At 41.5% G+C, this 14,022-nt stretch overlaps 2 protein-coding genes across 2 annotated transcripts; one reads left to right on the top strand and one right to left on the bottom strand.

Annotated features, from left to right (window-relative positions):
- The first annotated feature begins 243 nt into the window (after nt 1-243).
- parp1 (poly (ADP-ribose) polymerase 1) lies at nt 244-13,984 on the top strand. Its single transcript, XM_078274219.1, has 23 exons — nt 244-474; nt 3,388-3,550; nt 4,086-4,201; nt 4,386-4,600; nt 6,512-6,602; nt 6,724-6,840; nt 6,961-7,137; nt 7,458-7,620; nt 7,783-7,923; nt 8,042-8,299; nt 8,464-8,529; nt 8,611-8,743; nt 9,465-9,660; nt 9,768-9,896; nt 10,399-10,482; nt 10,768-10,890; nt 10,997-11,125; nt 11,273-11,371; nt 11,562-11,714; nt 11,891-12,018; nt 12,148-12,209; nt 12,433-12,547; nt 13,201-13,984. The coding sequence occupies exons 1-23, from the start codon at nt 352-354 to the stop codon at nt 13,280-13,282; spliced, it is 3,063 nt and encodes a 1,020-aa protein (XP_078130345.1). The 5' UTR covers nt 244-351; the 3' UTR covers nt 13,283-13,984.
- On the bottom strand, nt 4,683-5,783 carry adorb1a (adenosine receptor B1a). The gene has a single exon (XM_078275373.1). It carries the CDS (start codon nt 5,781-5,783, stop codon nt 4,683-4,685), a length of 1,101 nt encoding a protein of 366 aa, XP_078131499.1.
- Nucleotides 13,985-14,022: the final 38 nt, after the last annotated feature.

Here is a 14,022-nt window from a genome sequence, read left to right as displayed (position 1 = left end):
CCCAAATGTAGGCCTAGCCTTCACCTTGTAGATATGCTGCTCCATCCATCTGGATAATTTACAACATAGCTTTAGATACTCTGGTTTCAGAAAACTCATTCAAGCCATGGTTAATTGTAAATGTTTAGTTGTCTCTAATTTAGAGAGCTGCTGGTGCTCATAGCTGGTGCTTTGTGTTGATGTTTTGGTATCAGGAAACAGAGATAGAGTGAGAGCTCTTCGCCCATGTCTTCTCTCTCTACAGGCACGCGGGCTTCTCTTCTCTGTGCATGATTGTTGTGACTCCTCGACATCCGGAGAAAGTTCGCCTCACAGTCAGTTCATTTTATTTCGCTGTAATATTAAATAAGCATGGCGGAGTCTCAAGAGGACAAGCTGTACAAAGCGGAATATGCCAAAAGCGGCCGTGCATCGTGCAAGAAATGCAAAGAAAACATAGCGAAAGACTCGCTGAGAATGGCCATCATGGTGCAGGTAATGTAACGTTAGCGACGTCTGGAGGCAGTTCATCTGAAGAAACCTGCTCTGTTATGTAGCTTACTACCAGGGTGCTAGCGTTTGGTTTAAGTTTGGTGGTTTATTCGGAGAATGAAGTGAATATTAATAACCGGACGGGAGAATGAAAATATGTAGTTTATAGTGTGGTTTCAGTTGTGTTAGGTTAGGCCCTCGTTAGCATTTAAATGGCTGACAATCCTGTTCACAAAGAGCCGCTGAGCCTTTCTTTATGTCGGACTCTCTTAATCTTGCAATTACGCATCATGCCATTCATGAAAGCAATATTCACAGATACATTTTTATGTAACTTCAGGTTGTACTTCAGGACTACAATTAAACAAACAATGTCGAGTGAGCATCGTCAGCGTTCAGAAGGCAAAATCACAACAACATTATTACCACAATGCAAAGTCTGTCCGCTGCCCTGCCCCACAGAGAATTAATTAACTAAGAGGCTCAGAAACCTTCTTATTCATGGCCTGTGGAGCAGCTCCAGACTTTCAATCACTTGATTTTTCACTCTAAAGGCCGGTGTTACGGTTTAACCGGTTTTTGAATTAACTGGTGATATGTGATCCAGTGCAGTAAACAGTTCTGATCAATTCGCCTCTTTTTCACATTCATTTTTCGGGGTCTTGTAAAACATTACGGTAGGAACGGGTTGCTGGGACAGTAGTTTTGGACCCGACAGATATACATGAACAAATGAGCCGTTTTTGTTACGAAAATATCACTCGTTGTCTGGCGAGTGTAACGTCGTGTGTCTCTACCACGGTCTCTGACTGTAAACCACGGACACACCGATTGTTTAGATTATCTAATGACATTCACGCTTTAGTTAGTTATAAAACTGTGTCCAACCTATAGGTAGGTCTATTATAGATAACAAACAAGCTAACAACAAAGACACCAGCACAAACCTGATATTTCACCTTTCCACACCTGCGCCTAATATCCAAATCGCTATAAAATGGGAGTTTGACAGTCCTGTCCAAATGTGATGAATGAGTAGGAGTGTAGACTACCATAGTGATGAGAATGATATAAGATATAATATAAAACACAATCAACGGGATAGAAGTTGTGTCACAAATGAATCTGGCATCAGTCGTTGCTATCTCCACAAACATTACGTACGAACACCTCAGAAAGTATGTTTCACTTATCCCTGTATGAAAGCATCTCAAATCAACTTGAAGTCAGATTAATAACGTAATGATAGGCTACAAATATAACACTGATAACGGAAAAGTTTTGGAAAACACACTGACGTTTGCAGTAGCCAATTGTGAACAGGCATCGACACAGCCACCTACGTTGTCAGTCTTCGTTCTTGCAACGGCATCACAAGTTAAATCAATAACAGTATAACATGGAATAAGTGTATTGAGATCTGTTAATATTTAAATACAGCCTGTAAGTAAAACATAAGCTACATATGAGGTTTTTACACCCAGCTGAACGCAGCGTGGAGACAGCTGTCAGCTGTGGCAAAATGTGATCCGCTCAGATTAACTTGTGATACAAAGGCATTTAAAATAGAAATTGAATTATATTTCTCTAGGCTACGTAGATGTGTTATGTTAAAAGCTAAAGGCTCATCACAGCCACATTATTTAATATGCATTATGCCTACTCATTCATCCAGATAAGACAGCATCTCGCTCATATTGCAACAAGTGCATATTGCACCGTGCGTCTGAGAGAGAGAGCTCTGTATGTCTGGCACATATTGCAGAATTGGCAAATAATGTTGACTTGACTTGAAGTGGCAGGAGTTCGTTCCAGTGTGGGATCAATAAAGTATATCTTATGTTAGTGAATGTCTGAATATCTGCAATAAAATTATTAGGAAACACTACAATTACAGATATCTACAATCCAATTGTTAATAGTTATCTTAATTTTAGATATCCATAATGGGGGGGGGGGAGAAACATTCCAGATATTGTGTAATTTGAAATATTCAAAACTTCACTATGCCTAGTAAAAGTATTCACAAAGTAGAAGCCAGCTTCCAAATTCTTCTTTTATTTTGTTGACATTTGAGTCAAAGGGTTTTACAGAGGGAATTTTATTTTAGATATCCTTTTATCACTGCATAAATCAGAATATGGTGTCAACAGCCGTAAAACATCAATATTCACCACGTTTCAGGTATAAAACATTACATGAATTAGGCTATGAATGATATCTAAACAAACCCCTCTGTAAATGCCTTCAGATGTACATAGGAGTGAAACTGGAAAGCTTGGTGTTAGTGCTGCTGAAGTTGAGTTTTCTGACTCTGAGTATGAGGGAAAAACCCATTTCGAGAAAACGTCCTTTAAAGATATAGATTACAAAATCCCACACATTTTGCAAGACATTACATGTAGATACAGTGTTGTTTTTAACGACGAAGTGTTTACCAATGTAAATGTCACAAGTCGATCTGGGTGTCTCCGTGGCTTGTAGTGAGTGCACACTCGCCAGACAACGGATGATATTTTGTAACGACACCGGCTAATGTTTGTTAACCGTTAACCTACCCATTTTTATAGCAAATCGTAGTGTACCTGAACGTCACTGTGCACACAAAGATCTTTGACTTTTGCTAAATTCTTTCTCACGTCAGGTTCGACACTAAAGTTATTTTTATGATAAAATATGTTCGTAATTTAGGACTATCATACCATACACAAAATAAAGAATTTACATCCATCCAGTCCAAGAATGTCCATGAAAAATGTCCAAATTAAAGAGCGTTCTCAAGAGCCGCAGCTGGGACATATTCAGGTCTGTTCCACAGCTGGATCATCTCACATTTATGGCCGACGTTCGGATGCTCCCATCCCATATCACCACTGGGTTACTTTAAACATACTGTGTTTGTTATTTGTCCGGCAGTCACCCATGTTCGATGGGAAAGTCCCCCACTGGCACCACTTCTCTTGCTTCTGGCTGCGAGCAGCAGCTCAGTCCACGGCTGATATTGCTGGATATTCTGACCTCCGCTGGGATGACCAGGAGAAGGTCAAAAAGGCCATTGAAACTGGTGGAGCAACAGGAGGTCAGTATCCGATTTTTAGTACTTCACTTACTGTACATGTTAATGGGTTGTTGAAATGTCTCATATCCGCACACAACATGCACAAACTGTACACTCCCATTGTGGCTGCATAAAGTTAAAGTCCATGTCATCTCAGGCCTCTGGCTCCTTAGTTTAGCAGCTCACTTCATCTTTTCTAACAGTGTATTACATTTATACATAGAGGGACTATGTTTTATTCAATGGCTTAGTAAATATTCTGTCAAACAGGTGTACGGATCACCATACATCAGTACATGACAGTGCAGCAGCAACTCGCAGTGAACAAATTCTCTCATCAGTTATCAGAAATTTTCTTTGCCTTCATCGCTGAAAAACTAAATTAAACATATTTTTATACTCTAGTATCTCACAGAGGTTTGACATATATTTGCTTCCTGGTCACCACATTTGATGTTTCTACAATATCTATACATTTATTGCCTGTGATGTGGTTTATTACTTGATTACTTTTGGTTGGCTTGAAAATAAAAATTGAATAACTTCCTTCTTGTAGGAAAAGGGGACCAGAAGAGTGGAGCTAAAGGAGAGAAGACACTAAATGACTTTGCGGTTGAATATGCCAAATCGAACCGCAGCACATGCAAAGGCTGTGATCAGAAAATAGAAAAGGTTAGCACCTACATACATTTGCACACATGAAAACAGTTTAAATGCAACACATGCTATCAATTCAATATGACATATATATATATATATATATATATATATATATATATATATATATATATATATATTAGATATCATGCATGAGATTGTTCCATTGTGTTACTGACTCTGTGATCCTCTCCTTCAGGATCAGATCCGTGTATCCAAGAAAACTGTGGACCCAGAGAAGCCCCAGCTGGGTCTTATCGACCGCTGGTACCACACTGCGTGTTTTGTGAGCCGTAGGGAGGAACTGGTCTTCAAGCCTGAATACAGCGCCGGCCAGCTGAAGGGTTTCAACGCACTACGGACAGAAGACAAGGAGGAACTTAAGAAGAGGCTCCCTGTTGTCAAAACTGAAGGGTGAGACAAACAAAGCAGATATTATTTTGTCCAGGTTGTACTTTTAGGAGTTTGGAACATACAGTGTTCAGTGTTTGGGATCTTAGCTCTGGTGTGCGTTTCGACTAGCCGCCCCCTCTCTATCATCCCCACTGGCTGCATTTGAAGCCTCTCTGTCTCCCAGCGTCCTGCAGCACATGAAAATTGCCTTAAAGGTGTCCCTGAAAGCTGTCATTGTGTATGCATACAGGAAGGGGTTGACAGCAGAGTTGGCATGTGACAGGATGATGGCAGTGAGCAGCAGCTCCACTGGCACAGGGCAGTGTGGGCAGAGCAGCAGGAAGCAGTTGATGATGTGGAGCGGGATCCAGCAGATTGTGAAGAGGAACAGAACCAGAAAAAGTGAAGTGGCAGTCTTCATCTCTTTGCGCATGCTCGCTGCAGCTCTCATCTGTCGCTCCCCTCTGCCACTTTGCTCAGATGCGATGCGCCTTACCTGCCGCTTGACCGTGACAAAAATTTGGGCATAGATGAGAAACATGATCACTAAGGGTGTCAGTACACAGGCAAAGAAGTTGAAGTAGACCATGTAGGTCATGTCCACCACCAAGACAAAGAAACAGTTGCCTGATTCAGGTGGTGTCTTATACCAGCCCATCAGAGGCACCAGCCCGATGATAAAGGCCAGCAGCCACGTGGTCAGGATCACGAGCACGGCGTTGCGAGGCGTCATCAGGACCTGGTAGCGGAATGGCATGAAGATGGCCACGTAGCGCTCCACAGCCACTGCCAGCAGGCTGAAGATGGAACTCTGGGTGAACATTATTAAAACACTCAGCATGAGCAGACACAGGTAGAGGTTGTGGCGTGGTAAACCAATGTCCGTCAGGATGGCACAGGGGATGGCAATCACGCCCACACAGATGTCAGCGACTGCGAGCGAGACCAGGAAGTAGTTGGTGACAGTGTGTAACTTGCGGTTGAGGCCCACGGCAGCACAGACCAGGACATTGCCGACTGTCGAGAGAAAGGCGATGACAAGCTCAGCTGCCATGTACGCCACATTAGGGGAAATCACCAGGTCAGCAGGCGGAGGCGAAGGAAGAGAGGAGGTGGTGTTGGAGGAGGAAGGAGTCCAGGAGTCTCGTAAAGGCTGCAGGAAAGCAGAAGTGTAGATGGTCAACAGTGCAGTGGTGTTCTCCATGATTCTCCCTAAAGAAAGAAATGAGATTGAAGTTAGAAGTCAAGCTTAATTGCTCAGTGGGTCGTTGAAATACAAGAAAGCAGTAAAATTACTCACCAATCTACAGCCGTATGATTCTTTTTAAAACTGTGTTCTTACTCAAGAAACGTATGACTCCCTCGTCATTATTCTGACAGCAGCCATCCTGATACTGCACACACATTAAAGAGCACATGCACACTTCTGTTTGAACAAATCTGGAGGATGCTACTATATAGACTTCCCTTCTCCCATCTTGATTTCAGTAGTTGACTAATAAGGGATGTTTGTCCTTGTTTTGTTTTTTTTGCCCTCCAAAAGATCAGAGAGAAACCGCTACTGGATGGTCATTAACTGTGTGTGTGCTGGTGTGTTTCTGCTCTCATGGGGAGGCTAATGAATATGTCTTGTCAGGGCAGGATAGATGATATCAGCATTGACACCTGGGATTGTGGAGACATGTACCTGCTTGTGTGTGTGTGTCCATTAACTGATGGGGCCCTAATGCATTTGCCTAATGAATAAAGGTGTCAGACTCAGGCTTGTTTGTTCCAAATCTCAGTTTTGTTCCAGTATCCCTTTTGGCCTAATTTGGGAAGTTAATTTGGATGTTCTCTTTTGGTCCATGCTGAATTATTTAAAAAAAGAAAACGACAAAGTTTGAAAGAAAACTATTGAACTAAATATTGAACTTGTCTTTGCTCTCACAGGAAGCGTAAAGCTGATGAGGTGGATGGACCATCAAAGAAACAGAAGAAGGAGGAAGAGGCGGAGAAGAAGAAGCTGGAGGAGCACTTGAAGGTACCTTTTTTTTTTTTCTCAATTAAATTTCCTATTTTGGAGTAAACATCACATTTTGTTTGGTGGCCATGTTTTTATTATGCTGCGCTGTGTGTGTGGTGTTTTATTCGTTCACCTGCAGAACCAAAGCCAGCTGATTTGGGGAGTCAAAGACAAGCTGAAGAAGTTTTGTTCAATCAACGATATGAAGGAGCTGCTGATTGCAAATGGCCAGGATGTTCCCTCTGGAGAATCCAATGTAAGAGGGCCTCATCTTATTGAACTCCCACTGTATTCAAAATGAAATGGCATTGAAAGAAATCCATGCTGTTGAAGGTACTGTTCCATGACCAACATGTGTGCGTTCTTTAATTGGCAGGTGGTGGACTGCCTGGCCGACGGCATGGCTTTTGGTGCTCTTGAGGCCTGTAAGGAGTGCACGGGCCAGCTGGTGTTTAAGGGCGACGCTTATTACTGTACAGGGAACATCTCAGCCTGGACAAAGTGTGTGTTCAAAACCACAACACCCATACGCAAAGACTGGGTCATTCCCAAGGTAGGTCACCTCATTTCAGGGCTCCTTTTGGTTCTTTATAGGGTGGCAATTTCCATGCTAAATCACCACCTGTAGCCTTGAGCAGTATTCATGTCATTGTAATGCAATTTAATAGTTGCATATAGCAGCTGAGTTTTGGTTGGACATATAGGTCTTGTTGATTATATCCAGTCAACCATATGAAGAGTGGCCTTAAAGAGTGCTGTAGATAACATTGCAAGGTTGATAAAATATTTACACCGTCCATTCAAAGACCAAGAAAATGCCACATATTCTTGTCATAATTTACTATTTGGAATATTCTGGCTTTGTCATTTTAGGAATTCCACGAAGTTCCCTTCCTGAAAAAATTCAAGTTCAAGCGACAGGACAGGGTTTACCCGAAGGAGGCCCCCACCCAAACCCTCACCGCATCCAACACACAACCCATGACGAGTGCATCCAGTGCAGCGACTGAGCGACTGCCAGAGGGAGCACCTGCAGGTTAGTCAAGGCGGTAACATGCTGATTTAATTCAACTCATGCATTTAATATGCACTTAGATCTAAATAAACAGAAAACAAATTAAGACGCCATGGCCAATGTTCAAACAGTTCAAATACTTCCATACTATAATATTGTGATATCTGGGTTATTGTCCCATAGACAAACCTCTTACTGGTATGAAACTCTTGACTGTGGGGAAGCTGACTAAGAACAAGGATGATCTAAAGGCGGCTGTAGAGGAGCTGGGTGGAAAGATTACCAGCACAGCCAATAAGGCCTCGCTCTGCCTCAGCACCAAGAGTGAGTAACCAGTCAAACAAATGTAGGATTGCCAATATGTGGGCCAGTGAGTGCCCTCAATGTAACATTTCCAACTTCCTGGCTTCATCACACCTGCTTCCTCCTTGTGCTCTCACAGAGGAGGTGGAGAAGATGAGTAAGAAAATGGAGGAGGCGAGGGACGCTGGCGTGCGCGTGGTCGCTGAGGATTTCCTCACTGACATCAAGTCGTCGGGTAAAGCCCTCCAGGAACTGGTTTCCCTGCATGCCATTTCAACCTGGGGTGCAGAGGTCAAAGTCGAGGCTCCAGCTCCAGCTCCAGCTCCAGCTCCATCCGCGGCCTCCAAATCTGGAGTGCTGGCTACCAAAAGCACAGGCAGGGTGAAGGAGGAGCAAGGTAAAGTATATATGTTGCTGTTATTAATGCATGTGCTTATAGATGTTTATCTAAGTGTTTGTTGATGCAAGTTTTTTTTTAGAGGGGGGATTATCTAGACTTGTGTAATAGCATTGGACCTTTTTGTTGTATATTTAGAACTAACTGCATCTACACTATTACAGGTGGTAGCAAATCTAAGAAGATGAAACTCACAGTCAAAGGAGGAGCTGCTGTGGATCCAGATTCAGGTAGTCATGAGCGCCCTGCATTGAAAAAAATGTTCTGTGTTTTTTGTCTTCGTAGCTTGACTGATGATTTTGATTTCTTAGGTCTGGAGAACAGCGCTCATGTCCTGGAGCAGAGCGGGAAGATGTACAGTGCTACGCTGGGTCTCGTGGACATTGTCAGAGGAACTAACTCCTACTATAAACTGCAGCTGCTGGAGGATGATGTACAGAAACGGTCAGTGTTACAGAAAACCATTTAATTTAGTGGTGCTGAGGTTATTAAATGACATTCAGGTCAGTTATTGAGGCATTAGACGAACTTGAACTGTAACAACCCATACATTTCACTTTATGGGGTGTCTGCGTTAAGGCTGTGTATTGGCAAGAATCTGGCGATACGATAGGTATCAAGATACGTGGGTCACGATTCAATATATTGCAATATATTTCGATACTGTGCGCAAGGCGATATATTGGGATTTTTTTTTTTTTTTTGAGTATAATTTTAGAAAAACTAATATTTAAAAAAAGACATGATGTGCATAAAAGTCAACAAACTTTACTTTAGGTAAAGAATTCAGTACACAGAAAATCAAACTGCCAGTTTGGGATTGTGGTTCACAGGTTCTTAGTGAGCAAATTTGTATATGCTAAAGTAGGCCAAAGTTCAGCCATAGCTACATTGTTAGCTTCTAGCAAAAAGTCAGGCACTGCTAGGCACTGTTAGGCGAGGACACTAGTGGTGCGTCTCAGCATAGCCATCTAGCGGTAGGGGGTTTAAACACAACATAAACGTGAACCATATTCGATATTGTGTTTTTGAAAATCGATACAGTATTGCAAAATAAAATATTGCGATACTCAAATGTATTGATTTTTTTTTTTCTGTGCGTTTGTTTCCACCATTATTGCAATGAGCGTTAGAATAGTCAGACGTCTCTTTCATGTATGTGCAGGTACTGGGTGTTCAGGTCATGGGGCAGAGTGGGTACCACCATCGGAGGCAATAAGCTGGACAAGTTTCATGACAAAAACTCTGCCCTGGACAACTTCCTGGGTGTCTACAAAGAGAAGACGGGCAACGACTGGAGCTGCTCCAACTTCACCAAATATCCCAATAAGTTCTACCCCCTGGAGATTGACTATGGACAGGTACACACATTAACACACAGAACTAGAATGGAGATCTCCAACAGTGTGTTAGTTTCTGTATCTGACTGGATTTAGTTTTTCTCTGTGGTGTACATGTTTCTTGTCAGGATGAGGAAGCGGTGAAGAGGCTGACGGCAACCGCCGGCACCAAGTCCAAGCTAGCCAAACCCGTCCAGGAGCTGATCAAGATGATCTTCGATGTAGAGAGCATGAAGAAGGCTATGGTGGAATTTGAGGTGAGACTTTTTTTAACTTGTTTGTGGCTGTGTAGATAAAAAGAAAAGAAAAAACAGTAGTTTTCCTCTGTTGTAAATAATAGTTGTATCCCCAGTAGGGGTGTGAATATTCACTGGTCTCACGATTCGATTACGATTATCCTGTCAACGATTCGATCCGAATTGATATCCCGATGCATCACAATGCGTCACCTCCTCAATATTGTTATTTATTGCGACACATGGTTTTCATCAACAAATTCAAGCAGTCAGATATATATATGAGCGCCCCTTTTTATTGTATCTGCTCTTAAAAAAAAAAAAAAGAAACTTCCTGAATGTAGCGGAGTTTTAACACAGCAGACAAAAGGCAAAAACAAAAAAAAGGCAGCGACCGGAAAATCAACAAGGTTTTTTGTAAAGAAAATACATTGTGCATTCAACTTTATAGTGTTATTGAACATCAGTGTGCGCATTACTCTTTTGTGTCCTATATAGTTTATTTCTCCTTTCCTGTCTTCAGATTGACCTCCAGAAGATGCCCCTTGGAAAGCTGAGTAAGAGGCAGATCCAGAGTGCCTACGCTCTCCTCACTGAAGTCCAGCAGGTCAGCTACCAACAACCCCCTCCACAAGGGTTGTCTCAGTATTCACCTTTCTATTGGGATTTCTCTTTGTAGTACTGTGTGGTGCATTGCAATCCACTTTAACACATTCAGTTTCTTTGCCAGCTTCCCTTCAATTCAGTTAGTGTCTTGTGATGATTTTGTGACCTAATCAGTAGTGCTTCTGTGCCAGTGGTTGGACCAGATATCTGTAGTGCACGTTCTCCCCTGACCATGCAATTATTTATTAATCATTTTGACTATACTGGTCATTTTGTTTTATCATAGGCTGTGTCAGAAAGTGTGTCTGAGTCCCACATCCTGGATCTCTCCAATCGCTTCTACACCCTGATCCCTCACGACTTTGGTATGAAGAAACCGCCACTGCTCAGCAGCCTGGACTACGTTCAAGTAAGGACACAAACACTGTATCCTACTGTACAATTCTCTCTTGCTTTATAAATAGATGGAGTATAAATGGATCTCATAATTCATAACCACATACATCACTGTTCAGGCTAAAGTTCAGATGTTGGACAACCTGTTGGACATTGAAGTGGCATACAGCCTGTTGAGAGGAGGGGCCCAGGACGATGAGAGTGATCCCATCGACATCAACTATGAGAAACTTAAAACCAAGATTGAGGTGAGGAGTGTAACTCCAATTTTCACCCTTTCATAGTTATGGACGGTGTGCAAAAGTATGTATTAAGAACAATGTTCAGCATGGTCATTGTATGAAGAGATTAGGTATGGAAAGAATACAGTATGCTATATATTTGTCATTTTACAGGTTGTTGACAAGACTACAGATGAGGCTAAGATCATTTTGGAATATGTTAAGAACACCCATGCTGCTACACACAACACTTACACACTGGAAGTGCAAGAGGTAAGTCATCTTTGGGAACAACAGTGTTAACATGACAACTGCTTTATTTGAATACTTTGTTGCAAATTCTTAGATTGGATAAATTTGTGTTTTATAATCATCACAAACTATATGTCAATTCTCCGATGTAACTTTGTTCAACATGAATTACCATGTCACCCTGTTTCCGGGCTTTTTCCCCATCTTCTAGATCTTCAAAATTGCTCGAGAGGGAGAGCGCCAACGGTACCGTCCCTTCGAGGAGCTACATAATCGCCAGCTACTGTGGCACGGTTCTCGCACCACCAACTACGCTGGTATCATGTCTCAGGGTCTTCGCATTGCCCCTCCAGAGGCCCCAGTGGTGCGTTTCTGTTTGTGGTTAGCCTGAGTTCAAGTTTGTGGGGAACCAAAAGCTTCTCCTCTGTTTGTTCTTAAGCAACAATGTAATACTTTCATAAATATCTGTTATGTTTTCAGTTGATTGTTCTCTTCTTCAGTCCTGTGTTACATTGCCGTTTTGCTTCATTTTTTTTCTAGACTGGTTACATGTTCGGCAAAGGTGTGTACTTTGCCGACATGGTGTCTAAGAGTGCAAACTACTGTCACACCTCCCAGTCAGACCCTGTAGGCCTCCTGCTTCTGGCCGAGGTTGCCCTCGGCAACACGTACGTGACCGTCTGAGTTCTTAAAAAAATAAAAATTAAAAAAAAAGGAAAACGTAAATATCAACCTTTTCTTCTGCTTTAAAGATATGTGACGATAATATAAATTAATGTTGTTTTTTTTTTATGCAGACATGAATTGAAGAAGGCGTCCCACATAACAAAAGTACCTAAGGGCAAGCACAGTGTTAAAGGTGAGAAAACTTTATGGGTCACTGCTCATTTTATTTTGATTGTCCATGTGCTGTTTGAGGAATATTTTGGAATGGACATATATGCATAACTTGTTTTGTTGAACACTGTAATTATTATGGTTGGACATATGCCAGCTCAACTGCCTCTTGTTAATAATACATAAAAGTTTGGTTTGCGTACTGCTTCAGTTTTTTACATTTATTAACTTTAATTTTCTTGCAGGTTTGGGTCGAACTGCTCCTGATCCAGGCGCATCTGTCACTCTAGACGGTGTGCAAGTGCCTCTGGGAAAAGGAGTCAACACTAACATTGATGACACAAGTCTCCTGTACAACGAGTATCCTTTAACACTGACCACCTGGGTTTTGAATTTAATAATAGTTTTGCCCCCATATGACTCCACGTGTTTCCTGCTTTGCCATATAATTTATTATTCGATAGTCTGTAGAAAAGTGTCAAAGAACATATTGTTCTGGACATTGAATAAACTGACTCATTTGTAATCACTAATTTGTAAAAGCTGAGCTGTCACTGCTGTGCTTTTGATTTTACTCTATTACCAAGTTCTCACAACACGACATTTAGCCTGAATTTAGACCAAATGAGATTGATCTTGGATGGCTGTTTACATATGGAAAGCTCCGTGGTATATCTCAGCATAACTTATCTTTTCATTTCTAACCTCCTAATCATGATGTAGATCACTCTGAGGCGCCAATGGATTGTCCTACCTGGATGAAATAACCTATTCTGACATAAACAGACAGAGAAATTCTTGACTTACTGAATGTTTAGTTAAAGACCGTTCACAAAGAAACAGGACTAGAAACCTAAATTAAGATTTACTCTACAGGGCCGTTGATTCTCTTACCTTGGATCATCTTTTTCTGTTCACTTCATGTCTGTACTTTGTGTGAAATTTCCTCCTTATTTCTCGTGTCGTCATATTATCTGTATAGTCCCTGTTTTCCTTAACCGCTGTTCCTCCAGGTACATTGTGTATGATGTGGCACAGGTAAACATGAAGTATCTCCTGAATGTCAAGTTTAACTACCAGACGTCCCTGTGGTGAGAGGGGCTGTGTCCGAACCCTGTTCAGTGAAAACAAAGACCACGGTTGCCTCCAAACGCCTGGGCTTCATTCGACGTTTGGCAAAGGAGTGATGCTTTCCACACTCATCATTGAGAAATCTCTAGTCACTTTATTTCTTTTTTATCGGGTTTACTAGCTGGCAGCCTTTCATCTTCTTAGTAACGCATTAGGTACTTAAATACCTACTTCAGAATTACTCATAAGACAGAAACAGAAATCAAAGTTCAATATAGTGGTTGAAGCGCGGTTCATACTACATAGATTTTGGTTTAGAACATCAGAAAATGTTTTTAGTTTTCTGTCTCAAATGGTTATCTTGAATTTAAAAAGAATCTTATTTCTTCATTCTTTAATGAACCCATAGTTAATAAGGCTTATTACTATACGTTTAAAAGGAGTTTTGAGTTGTGAACAACCAATCTGCAGACATACACAAACCAGTAGCTACTCAGATGAAGATTTTGTGGACTGTTGGGTTTAAAATACTGTTCAAGGTTTGACGTGTATATATTTGTTTTGTTTGTCTCTCAAGCTGTCTTCCTTGCAGAAAAGGAAACAAATATAAACGTGGTTTGTGTTTATGCAAAGTATTATGTAAGAGAAACGACTGACATGGTATATGGCACCCTTTTTCTTAGTGTTTTTCTCGCTTACCCCAAATACAATAAAATGTTGAGAGTCTGCGTTTGTGAGCAAATTATTTTCAACCACTGCATGTG

Source organism: Sander vitreus, chromosome 18, assembly GCF_031162955.1.
Source record: "Sander vitreus isolate 19-12246 chromosome 18, sanVit1, whole genome shotgun sequence".
In the NCBI taxonomy this organism is placed as follows: domain Eukaryota; kingdom Metazoa; phylum Chordata; class Actinopteri; order Perciformes; family Percidae; genus Sander; species Sander vitreus.
Note: the sequence above shows the minus strand (reverse complement) of the source record. Positions and strands in the feature narration are given on the sequence as shown.

What these genes read in the sequence shown, in the direction of transcription:
- parp1 (XM_078274219.1), top strand. Translation starts at nt 352, where the DNA reads ATGGCGGAGTCTCAAGAGGACAAGCTGTACAAAGCGGAATATGCCAAA. An exon ending in TCCTCACTGAAGTCCAGCAG is followed by an intron (nt 10,483 to 10,767) that starts GTCAGCTACCAA and finishes GTTTTATCATAG; the next exon opens with GCTGTGTCAGAAAGTGTGTC. An exon ending in CCCCTCCAGAGGCCCCAGTG is followed by an intron (nt 11,715 to 11,890) that starts GTGCGTTTCTGT and finishes TTTTTTTTCTAG; the next exon opens with ACTGGTTACATGTTCGGCAA.
- adorb1a (XM_078275373.1), bottom strand. Translation starts at nt 5,783, where the DNA reads ATGGAGAACACCACTGCACTGTTGACCATCTACACTTCTGCTTTCCTG.